Source organism: Melanaphis sacchari, unplaced genomic scaffold (assembly GCF_002803265.2).
Source record: "Melanaphis sacchari strain LSU unplaced genomic scaffold, SCAv2.0 Contig0_pilon_pilon, whole genome shotgun sequence".
In the NCBI taxonomy this organism is placed as follows: Eukaryota; Metazoa; Arthropoda; class Insecta; order Hemiptera; family Aphididae; genus Melanaphis; species Melanaphis sacchari.
Window position 1 is genome coordinate 1,981,577 of NW_020270366.1, and position 18,297 is coordinate 1,999,873.

An 18,297-nucleotide genomic window follows, 5' to 3' on the forward strand; every position below is an offset into this window, starting at 1 on the left:
TACTTATTAAGATCACATATTACAATATCATCGATTAAGTACTATAAAGTAACATATACTCATCATATTTATTATGATAAATTATTTATTTACAATTTATATATAATATTTACTCTTTATAGTATAATTTATCGAATTATGTAAATATTTGAATATTTGTGTCGTTTATTAAAATCATTAAATATTATAAATAATTAATTTAATCATTTGTTTGACATTATTTATATAAACTATTGAAATATTAAAAATTTTCACTTATCATAAAAACTATTTTAATCGATAATTTTTAAGTAGATACCTAAATGTTTTTATAAATATTTTAATTTTATTCGTTTATTAAAACCAGAAATTGTACAGTTATTACTTATCACTTAGTATACGTATTTACTAAAATTAATAAAATAATTAATAAAATCGTAAAAATATTGTGACGATTGCGTGATGGTCTTTTGCGTAGGTATAATACTTTTCTATGATTGATATTATATTATATATTTTGTGTTTTCATAATACCACTAAAATACAGATATTAGAACAAACGCTGGTCACTAACGAACCGTTACTTCTATCGTAATTTCGTCCCATAGAAAATACACATACCTATATTTAATATAAATAATTTTTGCTTTAACTTTTGTATAAGTTCTTTATTAGCGTTACACATTCGCCGAGCTCAGATTATTATTTTAATATCCGTACAGAATATAACCACTATTCGTAACACTCTAGCCGATATTATATTATCATTGGTCTATAATAACGAACGATGTAGGATATTTATTCCTCCTTATTATAATTTATAACATTTTGGAATAAGAACAATAATTATTGTATGTTATAACTTATAAGCCTGAGCGTGATAGTAACATCTTTAAAGTTTTTAGCAAAATGTTTATGCATTCATCAAACACAAATCTTGCAAACGCTTATATCGTTCAGAGAGTTAGACCCTTACCGTATTCTATTTCTATTGACATTATATATAATCATCAATTATGCTGATTCTGTTAGTCATCATTTCACCATAGTTAAGACAATACTCGTTTCCTCTAACATTCTCTCATTCTCAGACTATTTTAATATTCTATTGTTTTTTGTTTTTTTCGTAACAAAGAAATTTCATTATCCAACAATTCACATAAATATATATTTTTTCCGCATTTGAATACTTTATGTATATTATTCCACACTCACATATTTCCTTAATACTCTTATATCATCTATTATATAGCCTTTATAATATCCTAGTTTCATTTCAAACTCATATACAATTTTAAAAAACCATTTCCCTTTGCTCATAATTTATTCTTGCCATGTACACCGTCGAATCGATTGCTTTCATCAATTATATCGTTTGAATTACGCGTTTACTTTTATTGCGACTATGTGTTTCATATAGCGGTACAGGTATAAGCGTTAAAACGCCAGATTCCCTTTATTAAAATTATGTCCCTATATAGATTATTTTTTTGTTTTTCGCATAAGGTTTCCGACGACATAATTTTTCGTGCCAAAGGAGAAAAATGGGATATCGATGAAAAAAATGTCTCGACTCTCGAGTTATTTTTATAAAATACAACAAAGAAATTTATAACAGTTATAAAAAAAAAAATTACCGCTTATACCGTAGGTAGATAATATTATATATATACAATATATACACACCTTTGAAACGATAAACGACACTCGTTAATTTCTATTACATTCCTCTCTCCACGACTCCGCGGTGACGGAGATACCAGATGTGTACATACACAGTCACCGCCCTCCAACCATTCAAGATGAAGGGTTGTGTTCATTAAAACGTTGAGAAATATTTTGACGCCTTATCTGCCCTAAGCAGGTCTATCCTTTCTTGTTGACAAAACTGCCGCTATGACGACAACACCGAAACCGACTCGCACCTTGCACAGCTACGACTGCGTACCTATATACGTACAGTAAATACAGAAAATACACCGTCGAGACCCTATATTATAATAACTTGAAAGTACACGAGATCGATGGTTGGGAGAGGTGTAAGACTGCATGGAAAGAATATAGGGGCAAGGGTTTTAGGAGTCACGCACAGGTGGTTTTACCCGTTTAAACATCACTAGCGCCCATACTCACGACTTCGACACTCGACTCGTGTCTTAGTCGTCTCCAGAAACGATGTTTTTGTGCCCGCAGCATCTGGCCTTAAATACTTACAAAACATAATGCATTATTGTCGTACCACTCAACCATTGCCGCCTTTCAGATAATTAATACAAACATGCTTACGCAAAGAGTTTCGTCAAATACCGCGTAGCGCTTATAACAACAATAATAATAATAAGACGACCCGAGTTGTCACCCTCTACACCATTTAACATATTCGATTTTATTTTTTGTACTGTGATACAGCAAACAGAGTCTCGAACGTTAGCACAAAACCGAAATAATAGAAGTTTTAGGAGGAAGAAGTGTCTTAAATATAGTTTGACAAATGTATCACATTGCACCCACTTTTCAATTTCAGACTCAAAACATGTCGGTACAACATGCAATTTTTTCATGGCCATGGTCTCCATACTTTTGGGAGCCGGTCACGTACACGTTTCGCACAATACGTTGTGGTAAGACGTGCCGGGTAGCTTGTAAAAAAACCGGAAATTCACTAGACAATAAATATATTTTTTTAGTGGAAAACCCCAAAGCTTACGCTCTAATACTGTCATCCCATTCAATCCTTATATAAAAAATCTCAAAACTAAGACTAACTTTCTAAAACTGGTAATTTTGTCACAAAGAATAGTGAATCTAACTAATGATAAAACAAAATATTTCGTCTCATAAAGCGTTCAATAATTGACGTTGAGAAATTTTAAGAGCAAAATTATTTGATTATAATATAATCCAATAAGTAATACGTGTAATTTATACGTACAATGTACATAGTATATATGTTTATTATATAATGTAAACCCAAAATCCCCAGTATGTGTGACGTGAAAATATGTATCAGTGTATCAAATCCGTGATTACATAAATATATTAAAAATCTATAAAACTTAAATGTGCGTATAATAATTATTCCTATAATTATATTTTTTCAAACCACATTGTATTTATATTATTATATAGTGAAGTATTGAATATCCATTAAAATCGATGCTAATTAGGTAATCTATTCTGCCATTTTTCTAAACAGGTTTCAATTTCAATTACAGAAAAAAATAAAAAAATATTATTTATTTTCATTGTAGTAACAGTGTTGTTTTTCGTACAATGCAGCGATGACCGAACATACAATACTTTTCTTTCTTATTAATATGAATACATGTCTAGTACGTCAATATTAAAATTTTCAATATTTAACAAATTATATAGATATTGTATCAAATTTAAGTGCGTATTGTTATAGTTATGGTAAGTACTCCGAGTAGATACTAATCCCCGATGGATCTTTTCACACTGCTTAATTTACTGCGATTACGATTATTCTCTCGGGTGTAGAGCTATTGTTTAAAATGTATCATCCCCCATCATGTTTAATAATGTTTAGCTCTTATATTATATAATTTGATTCAAATTTTTTTATGTAATGAACATTATTTATTGTATATTATTATTATAATTTACAACAATATAATAGGCGCATAAACCTAATATAATAAATTGTTCATAAACTGATTGTATTTATTTTGTTTTTATGTTGTTTTTTTTTTTTTGTTTCAGGGAATATTATTACAACAGGTAGGATATATATTTTTATATTATATTTAAAAAAAAAAAAACTAAATTATAACTTCAATGTGCATTGCTGTTTAAAAGAAATCGATTACCCCGTTGTGTCGGCTTTCCCGCATCAAAAAACTACGGTTCAGAAGATGATATAAAATTGAAATTTAAGTAAAAATAAAAATAATAAAACGAGAGACCGAATATAAGTTTCAGTGAATTTAAATAATAACTCTGTTAGGGGTCGTTTTTTCAGAAACCCGTTTAAAATACTCCGGAGGCAACTTTTTATCACGACGAAAATAATAGCTCTACGTACTTTTCTTGCACAACTAACTTTTTCTTCTCATATTGCGTTTTGTCGCCTAAAGAAAATCAATTTTTGACGAGACTCGTTTGCCATTCAAGAGAATGAAAAGATTTTCGTTTCATAATGAAGATCGTAAATTGAAATCTAAAATTGTATTTAATAAAAATAATTTCATTATAATAACGTTGAAAATGGACACTGAGAATAATAATAAAAAATATTTTGCGAGAATTTTAACTCTAATATTTATGGATAAAAAACAATTTGCCTTGTTTTAGATTTTTTCAGTGACGTGTTACGCTTTTAGTATAAGCAAAAATATTTTTAAATTAATATGATGTCTGTTCAATGTATATTATATCTCATAAAAATCGAATAAATAGCGTACACCTTTCAGAGTCGCAATACCGTTCTCGATTACATTTTTTATCTCTTCATTATTTACTAGTTTACCGCAACATGCTTAACGCAATATTTGTATTACTACAATAATACCGTTGTGATACCGGTGTAATGATATAAATGTCAATTGTGATGATAAAGCATGCTTCTGCAAGTTTGTTTATCGACGAAACGTAGAAGGGGAAAAAAATAAAAATAATAATAATAATAATAACAAGTACTTTAGTACTTTAGGTAATGTTGAGATGAAAAATTGGCAATAAGTCGTTTGATTGCTGTCAGACAAGTGCAGTGTGTACATATCACCACAACTCGTACCGTGATGTTTAATAATGTATATTATGTACGTGTATAAATTATACATGTATATGTATATATGTTTGTGTGCCAAGATGGGGTCGGTACGGCTGTCAGTATAAAAGTCGACCAAGAAAAACTTTTGAATATTTATGAATTTATCTCTTTCGTTCGATGATGGATGACAACGAGGGTACATATCCATGACATTATTCTAACCACGAGGTATTATTATATGATACGGTTACGGCAAAAGTCGCGGTCGGTGAGCGATATGAAGTCGTTTTAATAGATATTCGTCTGCAATTAGACTAGGAATTCGATTTTGCGGTATCTTTGACGTTAACAAAGAGACAACAGTCCGGTACGCTATGTGATGTTTTTAATTCATTTTAGATGTAATATCGTTAGAATTAGAAACTTTTCAGTTTCAGTGATGAACGGATGGTGAGAAAATGGTATACCATAGAAATATACAGCGCAACCTTTGAAAGAGAAGCTGCAGAGAGAAAGAGAAAGCTATCTAAGAACAATGTGGTCGTTAAGAGTGTGAAATGAACGTAGGAGTATGTAAATATGCAAAAAGGTGAACGAAATTGTATATGTTGAATTTTCATCAGCATTTCTCGCGTGCAAAACTGTTATGGTGGCGTTGGTGAGAACGCAAAGAGTGAATTATACGGTGCACGAGAACACAGCTATTTCGAGGCGCAACAGAAGAAATAAAAAATAACTAAATAAATAATAAAAATCTATTATTCAAAACAGACAATCCGAAAACGCTCTTTCCGTTTGGAGTGCTGACGAGACATTATTTAAACCTAATTTAATTCAAGACGTTCGCCTTTGTACCACTACTACCCTAATGGATCGAAGCCGATACGCTTCGATCAACGAGGGTGGTTTTGGAAAAAGGTGTCGTTTTTCATTTTATTTTAATTTTTTTTTTATTTTTTATTTTTTATACTGGTCCGTACGCACACAACTTTAATGCCATAGTGAATCCGTCAAACGTTAAGTGATATACGTCTATAAAAATTGATTTGCTTTTCCAAATGTGAATATATAGAAAATATATTATATTCACACTTATCAGTTATGCGCATTGTATATTATATCTGAAGATTTCAAATTATATAAAATATTTATACTTAATGTTATAAATTCACTAATTTAAAATAAAATAAAATCATATATATATTTGCACTAATTAAAAGTAACAGCTTTTTGTTTTGAGTAATTTAAAATTTTTATTTAATAGCTTACAACAACACAAATACACATAAATTAACTAAATTAAAAAAAAAAAAAAACAATACATGTGCAATAGATTTTACAGTATCATAAAATATATTGAAAAATATAATAGTTAAGATTAACTACCTATATGGTGTATTTATAGATTTTTAACGACAATATAAATTATAATAATATGTTATTAAAAACGATTTTGGAGGTTGTTATTTCTTAAATTTACAGAATTCAAGGTACTTATATATTATTGGTAACATTCTTCGCACTTATTTAGGAGATAAAACTGATAAATATATTATTAAAAAATTGAAATAGTATTGATATCGACAATTTAAAAGGGGACAGTAGCGTATTCGGTTATAATTTTCAACAATAGTCTGATTTAATTTTTAGTATGTTTGAGAATATAAGTTTTTAATTTAAAATATATTTAAAAAATATAAATATTACATCGAACAATATTTATTCTTAAAATTTATTTAAACAAATAAATAATAATAATAAAAAAAAATTTTAGTTTATTAAACTTAAGTTTAACAAAATAAATAATCAAATTAATATAGTGTACCAAAACCAATTTAAAATAATTTAAAAACATATAATATTTTGTTTGATATAAAAATAAGCAATATTTAAATAATCGATTAAGTAAACACTTAAATAATTTTATAGTTTAAGTGCAATATTATATAATTAGGTACATAAAAATGGCTAAATTAAAATACATTCTATAATATAGTAACAGTTATTTACACATAAAATGTATGTTGAAAAATAATAATTAGTCTTTTATAATAAAATTATGGAAATATAGTGTATACAGATTTGCAAACAGGGATTTTGAAGTGTTTGAAAATTAAAGGATTTTTTATTGACATTTAAATTAAAACAAAATCGGTTAGTGAGTTTTAAAGCCCAAAACATGTTTTTCTGTGCTAAATATATAACAGTCATCCTACAAACCATTAATTAGTCTAGACGTTTCTTTAAACGAAGTTTCGTGTCTTACTCGGTGTGAATAAATTTTTGCAATAGATGCCACCATAACTAATTGGTAGTTTCGTTCACCGTCTTAAAATATTTAATTCATTAAATGTAAAATCACTAAGCTACTAAATGTGTTTCTCAAATTTGCAATATAAAGCTTTACTGTATGATATCCTAACCAAATGTTACATAATAATATAATATAAAACCGATAGAGTATACAATTAATTTACAACAACAATTTTTATAATATTTTTTTAGTTTTTATTAAGTTTAAAAGTACCTCTTTAGATATATTAAAATATTTTATGAAATAAAATGATAAAAAAAAAATAGTTAATTAACTGGTTACTTTTAATACCCGAATATTATGAAATAAGTTTTAATTTTGTTAGTTTTAACATTTGATGTAGGTACTAATGTACACAATTAATATTTAATAAATAAATACCTATCTTTTCATATTAATCACATTTTCATTAACAACTGAAGTTTTTTTTTACAATATTTGAATCATAATAATAATTACCATGTATAATATATTTACAAATCACTTTTCACATAGGCTCTGCGTGTGTACTGTATGTGTGTTGTGAATGTAGTTTGCGCTCGATCAGCGGCGGCAACGACGACGGCGTCGACAGCAAAACTTGTGCGATAAAAGTTTAACTCAGAAACATGCGAAAGCAGATGGGGGGGGGGGGGTTATGGTGGATTCGACGACAATGGTATAGCGGTCGCGACTACATTATGGCAAAATTTCACTCCCTCCACATCCCTTACCGAACCACCGCCACGGCTAGCTATTATGTTACATTAGTTACGGACTGTCGAGCCAGATAAACGACGTTCGTTAGCGTACCTACCGCGCCCCTTGCAGCTTCACACCCACAGACACACTATGTGGGGTATGTACACATGAATATATGTTACTATAGATATAGGTATTTGTACTGTACAGGCATGTGTGTGTGCGTTTGTCTTCTTCCGCCGGCACCATCACCCCTGATACTGCAGAAGCCGCGGACCATTTCAAATTCGTCAGTAAATTTACTCTCTAAAACTTGTGTAACTTTCGTAATTATTAACGACTACACGCTGCACCAGTGCGTGTACAAGACGATAATATATATTTGTTCAAAAGCTTGTATGGGCCGAGTAGCGGGCATGTATTAATATGCATCGATAGATGAAATGAAAAAATAAATTTAAAAACAAACGATCATAATACAAAATATAATAATATACACATTGGTACATCGTACATAATACTTAAATAGTTGTTCTTGTGTACGTAAAGTGGTAAGTTTGCGAATTTTTTGATTTCTTGTAGTTTAGCAATACTATCCTGTAAAATAAAAATGCATTTCTTTTTGAAAAAAAAAACCAATACCTATAATTCACAAATATTTTAAAATGTATATTATGGACAAATAACATATCATAGATGATAAATATTTATGTACCATCATCTTTCACTTAATTTAAACAAGTGTTTCTTAACCTGAGGGTAGCTAACTTATTATTTAGAGTCAGTGGAGTCACTAATCTATGATTTAAATCATATTTGGTTATATTTATTATGGTATAACAACAAATCAACTTTTTGTTTAATTAAAAATAACTATAATATTTTATGTATTTTATGTACAGTACTTTTAATATTAATTATTAATAATAATCAATGCATGTATATAAAAATGTATATTTAAGGGGTTGCTAAAAAAATGAAATTCAAAAAGGCGGTTATCACATTAAAAAGGTTGAGAAACACTGATTCTAAACTATTAACTAAAAATGTATGGGTACATTATGAAAATACATCTTTATATTGAGACTTCTTAAAGTTGTAAACCCTATAAGTATATATAGTTTAAAATAACAGTTACCATTGTCAAAAATTAAATAACGTATAAAATTGCTGAGATACAAATAAATAAATTAAAATAAATGTATAATTTTTTTATCACAAAAATTAACTTTTATTTATTAATTATTATAAATTAAAAATTAAAACATTTATGTACATAATCACATTAGTGCATAGTCGATAAAGATTTTTATATATTAAAATTCTTGAAAAAATGTTGCTTTTGAATATAAATTAATAATAAATACCATCATTTATAAAAATAAAAATTTTATTAAACGATAACTTAAAAAATATCAATTTATTTTCAAAAATTTTGCTTAAGAAAAAATGGATATTTTTGAAAAATATACAGTAATTTAATAAATTTTTAAGAAAATGAGATTTTCCTACTAAAATAATCACTTTATACTACATGTACCTATATATGTACAATTTACAAGATCGTATCTAAAATAAATAGGCATGCGTTCATCTATTGAAGTATTTATAAGTACGCATCATTCGTACACACAAAACGTACATCATACATGACGTATATATTTATAAAATATTTTAGTGAGAGAAAAAAAATATGCATAATAAAACATATTTTAACAGCTCGATTGCTCTACTTTAATTTTTAGACAATATAATATTATATTAACATACATGAGTTATTATATATATATAATATTTTATTACTCACATGTGAACGATACGCGAGATAGGAATGGAATTTCTGTAAGAATTTCGTTGTAGTCAAAATGAACCGTATAAGAATTTATTGAAAATTTCAGATGGTTATATATGTATGTGTACAATCCCGAAAGGGATCCACCGTAATGGGCGTGCCATATTATTATATGTACACTACATACATTTTATACGTTTAAGCCGAACGACAAGTAATAGTCGAATGTATAGCGAACGACTGAACAAGTATGAAATTTTTGAAATATTATGCGAACATACTTATGCGATTATTACGGGGTCGTCAAACTGTGTACATCTACGTAATTTATCGCGTTTACATTTGAAATCATGACGTTACACCCTCGTAAAGACACGAGCTGTGCATTAATGACAACATGCACACACATTCACCTATATAATATTATTGTTGTGCTTATTATTTTATTTTGTATGTGAACATTTGTACGAAACGTTTCATGAGATCAGTCTGTCGTAAAAATTTCGAAATTCGTATTGAAATTTAGGTAGGTTTTAATATACGATTTATTATGACGACAACAATAAAATTGTTTTTTTTTCTTTGTGAAACCCTTTGAAAACATATTATATAAATTAAACATTGGTATAAAAATAGCCATAATTTCTATTAAATAAAAAAATCAGATATTGATCTTAAAACTAAATAAGTTCTATACAAGAAATGTTAAATGCCTTTTAGTTTTACAATATTTAGATGTGGAAAGCAGATAAACCATAAACTTTCGAAAAATTCAAATATTCCAATCAATTACATCCCGCCTGATGACAGATGTGCACTTTACTGCATTTATTTTCTAATCACACTTTGCACTCCAATTTACATTTAGACATCATATCCAAAACTGTATCCATCTACAATCGATATTAGTGTATCCCAACCTAGGGGGCGCGCCCCTCTGGGTGGGCGTTTTAACGTTGTTGAAGTGGTGTAAGCAGTTATTATGAATTAAATTTATATTTATTAAACTATTTTTATTTTACAATTTAGGGAAAAAATTAATAACGACTACCAGTTATAGGGTACTTATCGATAAAGGTTACGAGTATTAAAATATATTCTATTATTAACTATTATTTATATTTTATACTAATTTATTATTATAATTATTCGTATTAATTGATTATTTCACTATATTATTTATTGTTATTCATATTTTATAATTATTATCATCAATAAAAAAATGTCACAGTTGCATAGTTGTAAATTTTAGCTTCTTTTTATAAGTAATTTATGCTAACTCACACTATCTGCACATACGCTTATTGTAAAAAAAAAAAATAATAATAAATAGATAATTAACAGATTATTTATATCTCAATTTAAAAAAGAAAAAATTACATATAACTTAAGTATTTTTCGTGGCTGGTCGTGGACACCAGCTTTCCAATAGAAGCCGCAATTAAATACGCATACTATGGCGGCCACGGCTTAATAGCAAAACAGTGTTTATGACGCGGTCGCGAAATTGACTGTATAATGTTAATACGCGTTTATATATTATTATATATTTGCATTATGCTTTATGCCAATAAAAATCTTTCGAAAATCCTTCAACGATGCACCCTTAATGTGTCGCATCAAAACGCTAGCAATGGCAGTCCCCGAGTTAGGATTTGCTATTATATTATGATGTCGGGCTGTAGTTGTATGGATATAGAATGATATATATATATATATTTCATCAAATGCAAATTTAAATGTCACCTCGACGAGACAAGATTAGTGTTTGTCCACCCGCCTTCCTTTCAAAAAGGGTATGTGTCATCGGTCGATCGCGTATGTTTAATGCTGTCGCATTTAACGCGTCATGACTAGAAAGGTGTATCCAATTTTGTGAAGAAATTAAAATTCAAAAACCAACAAGAAAACTACGGATCCCTTATGTATAATATCCGTAGACTCACTCGATCGATAAACGTATAAAATATAAAACGAGAAATTAAATCAATATGCTGTTAAAACGCATTTTAAGCGTTAGCGTGATGCGGAGGAGGATTGTTTTTAATGGGCCAAAGAGTTATGATCCGGAAAAACAGGGCAGACGTGATATCCGAGTACAATATCGAAAACCCGATGAATTACAACCCATTGTGCGTTCGCAACCCCCACAATAATTGGCCCGACAGTGGAGGGGTAATCGATTTAGAGGAAATGGAAGTAACCTACTAAAATATAAATGAGAAAAAATACATCGTGTCTGCATAATTAATTGGGTATTAAAAATATCTATATAATTTAGGTATTCATCTTGTGAACTTTACCTACCAATAAAATATATTAAAAATAAGTAGACATAACACACTTGCTAATAATGAGTATGTTGGCGGTTTTTCACACGTTACTACACGTGTTATAGCTATTATGCCGCCTCATCGTCGACGATATCACCACCGACTGCTGTAACAGGTAACAACTGCAACAACGGTGGCTCAAAGGCTTCGAAACGTCAAAAGGTTAGCCATCAGTTTTCGGCAAAGGGTGGCCGTAATCAGAACGGAGGCTGCGGTGGTGGCCAACCAACAACCGGACAAGGGCTACAGCAGCAGTCATATCATGCCATCGTGCCGGACCAACTCAAGCTTTACAGTGAGTTAATTTTTATAATATGTATACATACTTGTTACGTTTTGCAGGTCACGAATTCCTCCATGACGCACAAATTTTTTATTCCTCCTTCTAATCATCAAGTTATTTATTTATTTATTTATTTATTTATTTATCGGGCAATAATATGAGAAAAATAATTAGAATAAAACTAATTTTTACATTAATAGCAATAAAATTCTTATAAATTTTAAAAGAAGAATCAAATGTATAGTTAAAAATTATTATGGAAATAAATAAAAAATTGGCTTCATACATTTATATATACATAATATAGTTTAAACATTATACATAATATTATATTATCTTAATTAGACATTTGGTGACGATGAATCAGACTAGAAAAAATAATTCCTTGTTTGAATTTATTTTTGTATATTATCTACGTACTTATACTTTATACTTAGTTTAAAATATATTAATACATGCTATGAATTTATAGAAATATTTATCGAAAATCTAAATGCCTATTACATATTATAATCTTGATACTTTATTATATCTATTCTTTAATAAATTAAAATTGTGTTAAACAAGAATTAAGCATTTTAAAATAATATAAAATACTTCACTCAAAAAAAAAAAAAAAAAATTATCTAAAAATACAAAAACGAGTTAAGTTTGAAATTAAATAAAAATAATAATATTTTAAATACACGTTTCATTCCAATCACCCGCATTATTGTGTTTGAAATATTTTTTTCTCAATTATAAATATGTTTTAATATGCGATCGATACAAATTAATAACTATAGACATTGTTAGTTTAAAATAATTAAACGATTAAATCACGTTACCTAGTTGAACTAATTAAACGTACGAGATAATTAATATCTATACAGAATTCTACTAACCTACTGATATTTCTCAGGCAATCCAGACATATTGATATGTGGTAACTGCCGCGAGATGTTCACTGAACTGCAAGGTCTGTTGGATCACAAGAAGGAATACTGCAAGCTCAGGTTTACGTGCAAATGTAACAACTCAGTCAAGCCCAATTTCAACAATAATAACAGTAATTTTTTTATATTATTTATACAGTACTATTGAAAAATAAGTAACTTAAACAGTGGTTACCAGCTATAACACTCTCATGACACCAACACTTAATTTTAATCACTTCATAGAATCAATAATATTATATTAAATGTATATTGATTTCAGTTTATACGCGATATACATGCTTAAATTTGCTTGTTCTGGTATACTATAGCAGTAAGTAGGCTACAGGCTACAGGGTCATGACTCCACAATGAACCACACGGAACCCATCCTAAAAAAGTTCAGCCATTCCCAGATCTGACCTAAATTAATTATAACCTACAAGAACTAGAAAATATATAACTATAAACCAAATTACTATTTATATGGAAATTTATCGAATTAAAATTAACTACTAACGTCTTGTCGTTAAAAAAAGAATATCAAATTTTCCATTGTCATCGTTATTACAACGTTTGCCGAGCCGAGTGATCGTTATACAAAAGTAATTAAAAATAATTTATCGAAATCTAACAGATTAACGCATTATCTTTAAATATTATTATATAACAGCATTCATTCATTTATTCATTCAAAAAAAAAAAAATCGGTGCTTTCAATTATTTTAAAGCGCTATTTGAAAAAATTGGTCGTGTTCTTATGGTCAAAATGGTAGTAAACATTATACGAGTACCTATAATAATTTTAACTTAAGAGAAAACCAATTAAATCGTCTGAACAATGCAACTGACAGTACACCTCGCGCTGTACATAATATAGTATAGGTACCTAACCGATTTTATTTCTTTCCATTCGATCGGTAAACCGATCGACCGTAATCTTATACTCTATAGTACCTTAGCCTATAACACACTTAACTATTAATTAACTAATGGTGTGTGCGTACAAATAGGTTATAGTAACGATAGTCGATAATAATAGCATTTAATGAATCATTCCTTTACAGCCTCAATTAAGAAAAAATTTAATTAATACAAGATTTTGTTACATCTATATACATTTAGATCAATGAAATATAAAATATAATTTATAGAATTCTCCCATGCCTATTAATTTTGAATACGTGGTATGGTCTTAAAATATTGTTGGTGCTCAGCGTGACCAAAATTATAGCGTTCACTAATAATAGGTATAGGTTTAACATATTATGTCATAATATCTTCGATACATGGTAGAAAAATAAATATAAATAGCCTTATAGGTCAAAAATATGCATAGTCCTTTAGAAAAAATGAAATTAAAGAAAATCTTTATTTACCATTTAACTTATTATTTTCGAGATATTTTTATTTAAAATATATATCCTACAATAAAATATTTTATTAAATAATAAAATTAAAATTTATTTATGTTCAAAATGATTTTATATGTAGATTAATACAAAACATACGACTAATTTTCAATAGCTTATATAGTTATCATGTATAAACGTGATCATAACTTGATTACTATTTAAAATATATTTTAAAAGCTAAGTTGTTATATTGGATTCTTTACCTAACTAACTATAGTTAACTGTTAAATTAAAAAGTTTAAATTAATCAACTTTTTAACTTTTTAATGTCCTCTCTAATCTTTGTAAATATGTTTAATAACCGAAATATTAAATTAATTAATTAATTTTTTGCTTTATTAAATTTCCCTAATTATTTATCTTGTCTGTGCATCAATTTGTAAAATATATTCAACAAGATGACGCGTTAATATACATAATATGACAATAATCACTCATTTTATTTCTAGTCACCAATTTTCTCAAAACAATGATAATTTCAATTAAATATATTTAAGTAATTGAGTGATAATTAAAACCTGGATTTTAAACTCTTACTCTAAACTATACCTATCAGTTATCGATTATTTTTTTTATGATTGTGTTAGAATTTACATTCACCACACTTTAATAATAATACATAATAATATATTAAATGATTTGTATTATAGTATTTTATTAATTTTTTTATCATATTATATATTTTTTTTGAACCAATTTGTTTCTCCTGTTCTGCAGAATGGCCCGGAAACTTGAACGAAGGCTGCATATCTTTGATGTGTGTCCAGTGCAAAGAATCATTCGATAGTGCTTGGGATCTCATGGTACACGCGCAATCGGCACATATGATGAACGTCTATCAGTTGACTACCCGGGACCAGGTTACAGCATCGCCTTTGGGTACAGAATCAGAAAACGGATCGACGGTAAGTCGGATTCGCGTTAATACGAAATACGTTGTTATACTTACAACATTTCATACTTGCATCAATCGCCCTCCTTTATCATTAACATAATTTTCTGGTCTTCCGCTATTGTGAATACCGATTTTGTTTTTGAAATACGAGTTTGATACGTTAACTTCACTTAAGGTGCTTATCTAACTTGAATCATCTACTAAAATATTAGAATGTATAATGCAGATATTTGTGTTATAAAGTTATACAATGTCTTGCAAAAATATATTACCTGGTAGATAACAAGATGTTATTAAACTAATAATTTGTTAATAATAACGATTTAATAGTTTAAATATAGTCAATTTTTGGAGGGTTTAAGATTTCAATAATTGATCAATAGTTAAGTTCATATTAACTTTCAAAATATTATTTGTTAATCTTAAATCAGTTATTTTTAGACATACGGTTTATTGAAAATTATTATTTTTACCACTACACGATAGTAAAATTGGTAAAACGCTCTTTAATTTATTACACAAACGAATTATTTATTTCTCAATCATTGTACAATGAAAAACTATTAGATTAATGTTTATTCATGGCAAATCGAATCCACCTATGTTTACCTGTTTACCGGAACACGAAAATTAAAAGCGTACTTAAATCTTTTTTTATTATTATACTCCGTTACCCCTAATTATAATTTATTTATTAATCGATTTAGCTTATTTTTATAAATATACAATTGAAATCTTATCATTTGCATGTAATGAACAAAATCAAAATTTTATTATTTAAACATTTTAAACTAAATGTATTTATAATTATACATTTTAAAGAAAAAAATATAATCATACTTATATTTAATTTTATATTAACTAAATAAAAGAACCAAACTTATAAATTGTTTAAAGTTATTTTATTTTCGTATTTTTAATAATTTTCTCCAATATTCTAATTTCGTATTTTCATGCTGTATTATTATATTATACGAATACGCTTATAAATCTGCAATTGATTTCAGTCTAACACATGAACGATTTTATGTAGTTAATTCAAACAAAAAAGTAACTGTTTGTGTTAGCTAAGATGCAGTATAGTGTCTATATAATTTCCTTATTTTAAAAATTTAAACGTTTTTAAAACTTTTTCAACTCTGCAGTCTGCACACAATACGAATGATGATTATTTTAAATTAGGTATGCTATTAAAATTTAAACATAATACATTTTAGTTTACCATCGTTGCCGTACAAATCATGAACTTGTCAAACAGTCAAAATAAACTTATATACATTTCACACGCTCTAATTTGATTCGTACGCAAATATGAATAAATCCTAGTTTACCATAAATCGATTATCGTGAACTACAATAATATGATTTAATTCCACTGTCATTTTTCGTTCATCCGCTTCATCTAATTTTATACATTTATACAACAAAACGTACCCAAGGAGTCGGAACACCATGATATTATGTCGGACTGACTGTGTACGAGGGTCGGCTAATTTAACAAATGCATTTCTGATGCGAGTGAAACGTAGGCAGGTTTACGCATAAGCCGGGTGGGTGGAGGTACGCTGCGTCAATTAAACCGCGATCCCCGGGGGCATGTCCGGCAAGTTGATCTTTTATTTTATTCTTTTTGAGATTTTGCCAACGCGATATACACGAACAAATTCTGCCCGACGTATTGTCGGTATAGATATGTGTTTTCGTTTTTTTGTTTTTTTACACAAACGAGTGTATTTCTAAAAGGTCAGACCAAACAGCAATATCATTATCTCAAGGCACGTTTCCAAGCATTTTAATCCATTTTATTATACTATGTGATTAAATAACTTTTTTTTCACATCGTTTTAATAATCAATCTTTACGAGAACAATATTGAAATTAATTGAATTGTAAACAGTTGTATCATTGAGAATACATTGTTAATATTCCAAAAAGTCCTTATTTAAAAATAATAAAAACACCTTAACAAAGAAATTGATCATCTAAATATTAATGTGTTGTCTAAATTAATGTCAACTAAATATAGATAATATGCTATGTAGACTGACAAGGTTTATTTGATAAACTACAATCCATGCCTATCTATATTTATTCTGACACATAATTTGACCTTATAGAATTTAGTCTATTTTTCGTATATTACTATTTTCGTTTTAGCCCCTCGAGATACTTTTGAAAAGTATTGGCCACATATCATACTTACTTTATTATATTTTATATTTTAGCTTGCAACCAGCAACCATAACGTAGATTGTCTAACACCATTACACCAACTAGCTATAAAACCTCAAAGGAATAGTGAAAATACAACAAAAACACATTTCACTGATTGTCCAACCGCAAAATGATCTTTCAAAGACACGTCAACTATTCATCCCTCCTGACTTTATATATGTTTATTATTTTGTGATATAGTGCAATATTATAAGTTAAAACATACTTAAAATTAAATTATTTCATGCAAATATTTACTATTGTTTTAAAAATAAAATTTGAGTCACAAGAGCAAAAATAAACTATTGTAACAAAAATAATTTACTGTAGATCAATTTGCATTGCGTACGTTAAAGACAATATTGCGATTTGAAAATCAGAAACAAACGATATAAAAAAATTGTTCCTAAATAGATAAAAAAAAACTACTGGACCGTTTTCAATATAGATTCCTTGAGACTTGGAAAATGTTTACAGCTTATTTTTCTAAACCTTATAGGTCGTTATTGAGTATTTTACCTGATGAATTTATTTTGGCTTACAAAAATTGAATAATCTAATATTATATCATCAATTTTAATGGTAATCATTGTTAACGTATTATCAAACTATTATTTGTAATAGAAATAAAGTATACAAAAAATTTAAAGATAAAAAAATTATCTTAGAATTGATCACTATAATTGTATTTGTACTATATATTTTAACTGAAACAAAATGCGTAACCAAAAAAAAAAAAAAAAAC

At 28.0% G+C, this 18,297-nt stretch overlaps 1 protein-coding gene across 2 annotated transcripts in view; it reads left to right on the forward strand.

Annotated features, from left to right (window-relative positions):
- The window catches only part of LOC112602814 (heterogeneous nuclear ribonucleoprotein C-like 3), a 125,892-nt gene that overhangs the window by 100,232 nt on the left and 7,363 nt on the right, over positions 1–18,297 (forward strand). For both annotated transcript variants that reach the window (XM_025351172.1, XM_025351252.1), the window contains 4 exons: positions 3,703–3,720; positions 11,897–12,126; positions 13,016–13,162; positions 15,161–15,348. In XM_025351172.1, coding sequence (XP_025206957.1) covers positions 3,703–3,720; positions 11,897–12,126; positions 13,016–13,162; positions 15,161–15,348 — 583 coding nt within the window. The remainder of the gene's footprint in view (positions 1–3,702; positions 3,721–11,896; positions 12,127–13,015; positions 13,163–15,160; positions 15,349–18,297) is intronic.